Consider the following 10,370-nt stretch of genomic DNA (forward strand, 5'->3'; position numbering starts at 1 on the left):
GCTTCAAATATTGATGTCAGCAGGAGATGGCCCATTTCACAAGGAAGTTACCGGGGAAAAGAAACCTAAAAGAAATTGTGCAATTTTGAGACCAATATTTTCTGGTAGCGAAGAATGTGCATTGATCATATCTGGCAGGCAGAAACCAGAGACAGCTAGAACTGATAACAACAGCAAATCAGATGATATATGTTTATTCATGAGTCAAGATATATAAAGATTAGCAGGCCACTCAGCACCATTTATGTTGAAAATATCACTGTTGAAAAACTATCTAATTCGACTCCCATTTACCTTGGCTGAGTCTGAGTTTTTTCCTACCAAGTCAATCAAAACTCATTTGACTTAATGAAAAATTGACTGAATCGACTCTTTTTTACCTTGGTTGAGTTCTCATCCGAGTCCAAGTTTTGAAACAATTGAAAATATTATAAAATAATAACAGGACAACCCCAAAACTCCTCTCGAGTAGAGACCATGACCTGTATGACATGTCCTTTTGTTTTAATGCAAGCCATTAAAAGTCCCCATGAGACTGAGCCCCTTCATCTATTTGGTCTCTAATATTCCACAGTAAGTGGTTCTGGGATCATAGGAACGCTGCACGAGGATATGTCGATTTGGATAAATTGATAAGGACGTCCGCCATGACAGTTGGGAACCTGAACCTTTTGACAGGATATCCAACCTACTCAGTTATGGCAGACAGAAGCTGCACACACTGTGGTCAAGTGCAAGAGTCCTCACACAATGAGACCTGGTTATGGTATGGTTTAATGTTAAATTTGCTCTTTCACACATGTGCACACACAATGAACATTATGCCTTGGACTAAAATCTTTTAAAATGAATAAAAACTAATAAAATGACTAAATTTCCACTATGAACTAAATAAGGCTGATAAGCATATCCATTTTCTTTCAAGTGCAACCCCTCAAGACGAAATATGTCTAAGTAACATCAGAGTACTTGCCATTGGGAAGCACATAAAAATCCTTGCTCACATTTTGTCAGGATGTAAGCCACCTAATTGAAACTTTTCATTTATTTGAGTTTGATTTTTCCAGATAACACATGTTTTAGAACAAAGTGATAGTCAACCTTATTGGATTCCGTTCCTACATATGACCACATTCTCTATAGGGGCCTCTTGTCTCTTCCTTCTCCGAGTTCAGGTTATGGAAGAAGGAACTGAGAAGGAGGTATCAGCAACAACTGTTTTTATTACGGACAGCTCATGATGTCCATATCGATCTATTGTACATCTCTGCATGTAGCATTGGGTACAAAAACTCTGGGTTTATACTAATTGTCACAGCACATTGCAATTGACCCAATTGAAAGTGAAAAATGGAGATTCTTTAAAATCTATCATAACCAAGTTACCTCAACGATTGATACTGCCACTGTTCAATATTCCACTTTTGCGCCTAGTCACACATTGTATTCTTTGTCTCACAATAATGCATAGAATTCTAAGGCAGATTTTCTATCAATGGGACCTCTAGCCCAATTTGCGTCTCTGGAGAGGCATATATCATGATGAGTTTTTCTTATAAACTAGTTACATCACTACTTGATCCTTTCAAATATCCAAGGATTCTTTAATAGCTTCCAATTGACGAGTTCTACGCATGATGCATAACTGAAACTTCATTTACGGAAATAAATGGAGTGTTCAGTCTTATGAAAATAGGATATTGAAAACCTTTACCTCATTTTATCTACTTGAATCTTCTGCAAACCTATTATCCACTCACTTTACAGTTTTCCACTGTTAGGTATCTCGAGATTTTTGCTCTTTTGTTTTCCTTTTATGAATTAGTTTCAACAATTTTCTACTTTTGGACCAGTTCAATACAAAATAAATATCAGAGCAAATTGAGGTGTTCAATAGAAAAGTCTGCTACAACTTTCCTTTGATATTTTGATCATATCATTGATGTCATGGAGGATTTTCTTCTCTCCAATCTTGACTACGTTAACTCAACCAATAGATCTAACCTACTCTTCTCTGCTTGCTCGGTGAATGTTTTGGTAGAAGACATGATTTATTGGAACCGGGGTTTATTTGTTTTTAAGTGGGTACGTAAATGAACAAGAAATTCCTTTACCTGTCTAATATCTAACGGATCAAGTGAAATCCAATCCACGAAATAATTTGAACTAGGGGCAGCATCATTGTGGTTTCATCTCAAAAACTTTGCTTTTTTTTATGAATTAGTTTCAAGTTTCAACAATTTTATACTTTGGTCCACTTCAATACCCAAGAAATATCTAAGCAAACCATGGTCTTCCAGGGTAAACTCCTGCTACAACCTTCGATTGATACTTTTATGCAATATTTGCCTTGACTATGATTATAATATCATCGATGCCATGAAGAATTTGCTTCTCTCCCATGCTCACTACATTAACTCAAGCTAAAAGATGTAACCCAATGTTTTTCATACTTTCCAGTAAATCATTCTACTTACTTTTATGTTAGGAACACTTAGGGGCCGTTTGGATACAAGGATTTTAGAATCCAGGTTTTTAGCTTGAAAACAGTGTAAATGAGGGTTCATGATCAAGCTGTTGTATGCTGTCCTGACAGCGTTTCTAGGATTTTAAGTGAGAAATTCGGGTTTTAAAAATCTCTCCCACATCCAGAGATTTCTAAAACCTGGAAATATGGGAGGATCTTCTACTCTCTTGCCGACGGAAAGAACGGCGAGAAGTAAAAAACAAGTCAAAAACGACGGCTGGTCTGCTTTTTCTCTTGTCTCTTAGCTACAATTTTGAAGAAATCCCGGATGCTAAAATCCGCGTATCCAAACGGCCCCTTAGTGTGTTCTTGAAAATCCTTGCACGGAAGTCTGTCCCCTATTTGCTACTATTTATGCTGCTTATTTCTTAGCACAATTCGGCTTTTTTCTCTTACCTAATACAAGTAGCTACATATCCTTATGGACCCATCTATTTTTTGCATCCTAATCATGATGGTTTCAAATTTCGGTTTCGGAATGCTATTCTGTCCTCACCGAAACTGAAATTTCGGCCGAAATCGGACGAAACTATTAAAATTAATATTTTATTCCATACCAAATTTCGGCTGAAATTTCAGTAGTTTCGGTCGAAATTTGGGCTAAACATTAAATAATTAAAAAAATTGAATTTTTTGGGGAATTTCCTTAAATTTCAGACGAAATTTCGAGATTTCTGTCAAAATAAAGTAACGTTTCGGGTATCCTCAATTTCGGTTTCGGGGATGACTGAAACCCAAAATTTCGGTTCTTAAATTTCGGATTTCGGTCGAAATTTAAAACCATGATCTTAATGAATGAATGAATGAACTATGAAAAGCATGTAATGTCTTCTTTTTACCTTTTAACTTGATCTTATTCATAGTCTTTTCATCATGCTCACTCCTGATTCATGCACAACTAGAATTCCAAGCCACTAACACCTAGCTGACACAGAGTCAGGAACATCAAAAGCTCTGTTTGACTGAATAGGAACATCTGTTTTCTGAGGAAGGATTTTCTGCAGAAGACATTTAATCCATACTTTATGGGATGGAAGATGGATTTTTGTAGTCATGATAATTGGTGATCCTGAATTGGTTACCTGCTTGTGCCGAGAAGGAGAATAAAACTACCAACTAATGGAGTCACCATGAGATACTAGGCAGATTAAAGAAGATCAAATGGGTTAAATCAACATTCTCGCAAGAAATGAACAGAAAATTAAGAACTTGTACAAGTCGTCACAAATTCTGCAGCCGATATTTGTAAACGATGAACATTATAAGAATACCACATCATTCCCTCTTGAGTCAAGCGCAAAATTTTATTTGCATTCTCTGAATTCTCACTGGTTACCACCAACCACTATGCATGACTAAAGTAAGTACTATGGATAAACATCATCACTTAAATATGTATGAGAATTCAAAGTACAAAAGCAGGACATGATTCATTAAATTATTAAGAACAACAACTTTCACTTTAGAAAAGACAGTAGAACAATATGAGGAAGAAACTATGTAAACAAGGCTACTTCTGTACTAAACTGGAATTCACATCAGAAAATTACAAAGATGAAAAGCCCCATGTAAGCTACAGTTAAGGATACAATCTTACAGAAACATTATATAGCATTAGGTCAACTTTCAAAGCCATTATTCATATACGAATTTCGCAATCACGGCCAGAAAAAATACCTAGAAACTTTATCCTAGGACCAGGTAGAGGATATCAGGTGTCTGTAAATACAAAATGGAACCATTTGAACTAACAGAACATAGTCTAGAAATTAAAAGATATCGCATTGACATAGATATAGCCGACAAGCATAATGATTTTGAGTGAAAGATCTGAGCATTGCAGTTATATAACAATAAAGAAAAATCATATTCATGGAGAAATCCAAGTATGATAAGAGCAGCAACAATACAACAGATGAGATCCAAACCAGCTATAACTACGGGGCAGCAAAATTATTCATAATTGCGAATATGATTGAACATCTTCCAGTTGTATACAGGTCTACAGACAGGTTTAGAAGCCAGAACTAGCCAATAGTTATATTCTTATTGAAGAAAATTATCCATTGAAATATCAAGCTCTTCTAGTATCAATTTTGCATACAAGGAAGTACACAAGGAGCCTTCACAATTTACTAGAGACAGCAAGGAACTTGGTATGACGGCCCTGAGCAATAATCTTCCCAGTCTTCTTTTTCCTCAGCTCAACACTGACAACTCCAACTGCCTTTCCAACCCGTAAAACCTTGGCTTCGATCTCGATCTCTTCCTGAATCAAGTACCATAACACATGTTTCACATCAAAGAAATTCCCAAATTAGTAAATATAAACCCTACATAATGCCTAAGCCCAAATTTTGAGAAGTAAAAAGAAAAAGACTAATATGAAGAATTTAACCAAATTCATCCCACCTTCAAGCTGAAAAATAACCATCAGTGATGCAATTCAAGAAACACCCATAGAAAAGCAAGGATGGGTAAATAAATGTATTAGTAAAATTCAATTTAAGAGTTTCTTAACCCAATCCAACCCACACCCCAAAATCATCAATAAGCAGCTGAATGAGTAATCCAACACAAACCCTAAACCCTTAAGAAAGAACACATAAACAATAATAAACCCTTTCAAGGAAATACTCAATTCCCACCCAATTCTCTCAAAACCCAACACAGATAAACAATTAATAGCTCAAGCAGCCATTAAAAAAAAACAAAAACTTCTGAAAAATCCATCAAATAGCATCACAAAAGAGAAAATATCTAAAAACAAAGAACACTTAAATGACAAATTCTGCAAACAAAATTAATAGAAACAGGGGGAAATGATACCCACACTTTCTTAAAGGTTGTCACAATTTCTCAGAAAGAATCAACCAAATTGAAAATAAATTATAAAAAGGGAAATGATCAAAACCCACATCGAGAAAAGCAGCATCCAAGTAAGAAACACTGATTTCAATTGAAACACCAGATGTCTGAGATCCAACGGTGAAGATTGCTGCCGATCCAATCAAATCTACCAATGATGCTGTTGCCCCACCATGCATAAAATTACCAGTATTCTACAAAAAAAAAAAAAATCAAAGCATAATCAAATCTACAGAAAACCCAACAAAAACAACAAATTATAGAAATGGGTTTCTTTTAGAAACCCATTAAAATCCACTTATAGAAATGTGTTTCTAAAAAGAGAAACCCATTAAAAAAAATGTTAATCTTTACCAATAAACGAGGAGGAACTTTCATTGAGCAGAGAATTCGACCAGGCTCGATGAGATCAACATGAATTCCATGAATGATAAAAGGGTCATAAAATTTTTCAGGAAGAGAATCGACTGAAGGAGGGACACTCTTCTCACCAGCAGTCTCCAAAGATTTTTTTATTGACTTCAAATCCATTTTTTGCTCAATCCCTCCCTTGTTCCCCTTCTCTTCTTTCAGATTTCTTTATGTAGAGTCCCTTCTCTCTAAATTCATGATTCTGATCCTATTTGGGAAGGGAAATGTTATCAGCACCACTGTATTTTGATGAGGGCACTCCTCACTTTATTAAAAGTATGGTATGGCCCGCACCATAAGATGATCCAAACCGTCCATTACACGGGCCACAGCATAAATAGGTTGTGCCCCAAAAATTATTACCATACGTTGATCCTAACCCTCTGATCGATAGAGGGTTAGGATCAAAACTTTAGCATTCAGATCGGAGGGTTAGGATCAACCTATGGAAATGATTTTTGAGGCACAACCTTTTTAGGCTGTGGTCCATCTAATGGACGGTTTAGATCATCCTATGGTGAGGGCCATACCCTACTTTTAATAAAGTGAGGAGTGTCCTGATCAAAATACAATAGTGCGGATAACATTTCCCGGGAAAGGGAAGGCTTTATGTTGTGAAATTATTATGATGCCCCATTTTCAAATTGTCCACAGCTAGAAGGACACTGGTTTTCTGATTCCATGTTAGAAAATATTTACAAAATTACTATATCAAAAAGTACGGTATGGCCCGCACCATAGGATGATCCAAACCGTCCATTAGATTGGCCAAAGCCTAGATAGGTTGGGCCCCAGAAGTTATTTCCATAGGTTGATTCTAACCCTCCGATTTATCGAGGGTTAGGATCAAGCCTCTAATATTCAGTCCCTCTATAGATCGGAGGGTTAGTATCAACCTATGGAAATGATTTTTGGGGCACAACTTTATTTAGGCTGTGGCCCATTTAATGGACGGTTTGGATCATCCTATGGGATGATACAGGCCATACTGTACCTTTTAATAAAGTGAGGAGTGCAATCATCAAAATACGGGAGTGCTGATATCATTTCACTATATTGCCTTATATTGCCAAAGCAAATCCTAGGTATTTGGTTGATGCGCGTCATAATTCCAGAAAATGAAGATTTTTTATTGATTCTGTGGGGCAAAACATAGACTTGAATATGAATGCGGCCAAAATAAAAATAAAAAGGAGTCAACTAGGGGGAGTCCAAGAAGATGAGGCAGAGGGAGTTTTGAAAATATGGGAAAAACTTAAAGCTTGAGACTTAAGAGAGATATTGACCACATAGAAACATGGGTCGGTGTTTAAGAATTAACTCCTTTGACCTTTTACCGAAAAATGGTCAGGTCTGGGTTGAGTCCAATACATTTTTTTAGCCACAGCTCAACCCCAACCCCTCTATCAGAGAATTGATATAAACAAATCAATCAATGTTGAGGTCTGAGGTTCAAAAGAAATGAACAGATAGAATCAATGTTTTCAAGGTCCTGATATATCAGCTATATCGGACCAGTTATACACCCATGGATACAGTGAAGTTTAAATATCGATATATCTCGGCCAAGATATCGCATTGTTTAAAACCATGGATACAGCGAAGTTTCCTCAGATTCATGTTCGAGCTTCAGATTTTGAGAGATTTTTTAATTTATTAACATGTCCATGATTCAGATAAATTTGGATATCTCATTGACACCTTGTGAGATTCTAAGACTTTAAACTGGCATTAAATGGTTCTTGTGAAGTTTTCCTTGGATTCATTTGGGAGCTTCATATTCCTAGACAGATTTTGTAGTCCACAAAGAAGTTCATTTATCAGATGACTACTATCATTATATATGTAATATGTTAGAAGGAATGTGAGGCAAGCCCCCTTGTAATAGGGAATAATTCTGCAAGTAAATTTTGAAAATGTTCGACAAGAGTTTGATAAAAATAAATAAAAGGGAAGGATAATACGCACCCCTTTTAACGCGAATTGTGGGCAAACTTCAACGCTTTTTCGTGCTAAAATGGGTGTGAATTATCCTACAGTGGGTGCGAATAAATCATCGCATAAATAAAATTACATGTGTTTTTCAATTTACAACACGTATATTTACTATGTATCGAAGGGTGGTTAACTCCACGCAAATGTTAGATCAGGATGAGAGTTTATTTTTTCAATAATTTCGAATTTATCACGAGAATTGCAAATATTATACGAGAAATTTGTAAATTAAATATGAAATTTATCTCTAATTCAAGATGAAAAAGATTTGTGTTTAATTCATAGAATTATCATTTAATCTGACAAGAACTTTTCATTCATTTAGGATTTTTAAGTTAAAAAATTAGAAAATTTCAAGAATTATTTAATTATTCAGAGAATTTAGAATGCCTAATTTCTTGATGGAAAGCAGGTCAAAAAGTTAAAGTAGAAGGGCAATGAAGTTAGAAGACTTTGCTCATTTTTTCATCGACTCTGTTTGATTGCATCACTTTCCTAAGAAATAACCTAGAAAGTACGTGGGTCGCCTCATAGTGGGCGGACTTTCATAAAGAAAATAAACAAGAATGTGAGACCAAGCTCAATCATTCCATGAGATAATCGTTGAAAAAGAAAGAGGAAAATTAGACTCAGACTCTACGGGTCGTCTTGACCCACCCTTCGCCCATTTTCCAGGTTCTTTCCTAGAAAAATGGTGTAACCGAACACAGCTTTGTGGATTTGAACTTTAAGCATTGGAGGGCAAAAACATCTAAATATGGTGTCACTTTCTAGATGAGTAGGTAACTGGTAGTATCAGGATCAACAGAGATAGTCAAATTCCAAGGTCCCGTAGGGGGACATATATGTGCAATCAATGTTGTGTTTTTTTAACTTTATAATTAAAATACGGTGTACCAGATATCTGTAAAACGTAGATAATGCGTTGATGAAACATTTTCGATGCGGCGAGATGAGGCACTTACTAAGTCGCTCTCTTTAAGGTGAAATTGAACAGACTTCAGGTTGCCGATGCTTGCCGATGCTACAAATGAATCCGATCACAGACATGACATATTCATGAGTGCAACTTGAGCCGATTTGAAGCGAATCCTAGCCTAACCCGCATTACTCAACCCAACTTTAGCCGGGGTTGAAGAGGCTCGACCCTAATTCAACACATCCGATTTTCCAAATCGGGCTGGGCTAGGCAGGGTCAGGTGCGGGTTAGGTTTGATGGGGCCCAAGGCAACACACACACACACACAAAGAAATAAAAAGAAAAAAAATGTACTCTTAAGATTTTGAAAATTGCAATAAAATCATGATAAAATTAAGGGGGCGAGATGGGGTTCAATTTATGGATTTAAATTTCAGTTTCAGTTTCGGCGAAAAAAAGTATTATTTTATTATCTCCAAAATTTCAGAATAATACTATATTAAATAAAATAAAATAAAAACAAATTCTGAAATTTAGGAAATTTTGGCCAAAATTTGACAAATCTGAGAAATTTGGTTTCGGTCCCAACTGAAATCCGAAATTTTGGATTTCAGCCGAAATTTAAAACCATGGTTAAAGTCTCAAATCGCCCCCAAGACATCAGTCCAAACCCACCCCAATGTTAAATCGGGTTATCTTTATCCAGCCCTGATCCAACCCAACCTAAAGAAATACAACCAAAGCCGAGCCGAACTCGAAACCGGGATGAAGCAACTTTAGCACTCCCTCCTACAGGTAAAATCTCATCTTTTTTCTTTGTTGTCACCCCTTTGGAAGATTTATCTTCATATAATAGTACTCTTCTTCATCTTACTTCGAGATGAAAATCTTAAAGAGCGCAATTTAATAATGGCACGAACCTCCATACATGACAGCAAAAATCTCTGGACTGAAACTGAAATACAAGTTCTCATGATAATAACCACAACAACAGGAAAAATTTGCAATCTGAAGCCACACCATGCCCAGTAGCACCAAAAGCTTATCTCTTCTCAACTCCCTCAATTAAGACTGTCCGTTAGTTCACTTCCCAAAGAAAAAGAAATATCAGCAGGGTCTTCGTTGTTGTGGACCAGAGAAACATGCGCTCCACTTGTTAAGGAATTAGAAACCATACAAAAGTAACTGGATCCAACCAAGTTCAACAGTAAGTGGACATGGTTTTGTGTCCAGTTTGGTTAAGTTGCCTCATGTTTGTAAAAAGCACTAGGTTTGATCTCCGTATATCCCAAAACTTTAAATTTTAGAATTCATATTTTTGTCACAGCCCTCATATCACAATCCTCATGGGTACTCTTCACCGGCGTTGAGAACAAGTCCGAAATTGGTTTAGTAAGAGATTAGAGCACACAAATTAGAGTGGTAGGTTCTTGAGTACTATTAGTGCTTTGTTAAAGCATGCTCAACTGCATATAAATCTAGAAACATCTTGTTTTAGCCACAACAAAATGATGGATTTTACCAAATGGTGAGCTTCAACCTAATCACTTGTGATTGGTTTTGATCTGTTTAAGATTAGTTTCAGAGGCAAGAAATCGAAATATCATACCATTCAAAAAATACCACAAAATTATCACACAAAAATCATGA

At 36.2% G+C, this 10,370-nt stretch overlaps 1 protein-coding gene across 1 annotated transcript; it reads right to left on the bottom strand.

The window, feature by feature from the left end:
• Positions 1 to 4,469: 4,469 nt before the first annotated feature.
• LOC143888289 (Thioesterase superfamily protein) lies at positions 4,470 to 6,031 on the bottom strand. Its single transcript, XM_077392664.1, has 3 exons — positions 5,750 to 6,031; positions 5,446 to 5,589; positions 4,470 to 4,796 (listed from the first exon to the last, which is right to left on the bottom strand). Exons 1-3 carry the CDS (start codon positions 5,924 to 5,926, stop codon positions 4,653 to 4,655), a joined length of 465 nt encoding a protein of 154 aa, XP_077248779.1. The 5' UTR covers positions 5,927 to 6,031; the 3' UTR covers positions 4,470 to 4,652.
• Between the last annotated feature and the right edge of the window lie 4,339 nt (positions 6,032 to 10,370).

This window comes from Tasmannia lanceolata, unplaced genomic scaffold, assembly GCF_043159265.1.
Source record: "Tasmannia lanceolata isolate RefF3 unplaced genomic scaffold, GAP_Taslan_0.1 ptg000012l, whole genome shotgun sequence".
In the NCBI taxonomy this organism is placed as follows: domain Eukaryota; kingdom Viridiplantae; phylum Streptophyta; class Magnoliopsida; order Canellales; family Winteraceae; genus Tasmannia; species Tasmannia lanceolata.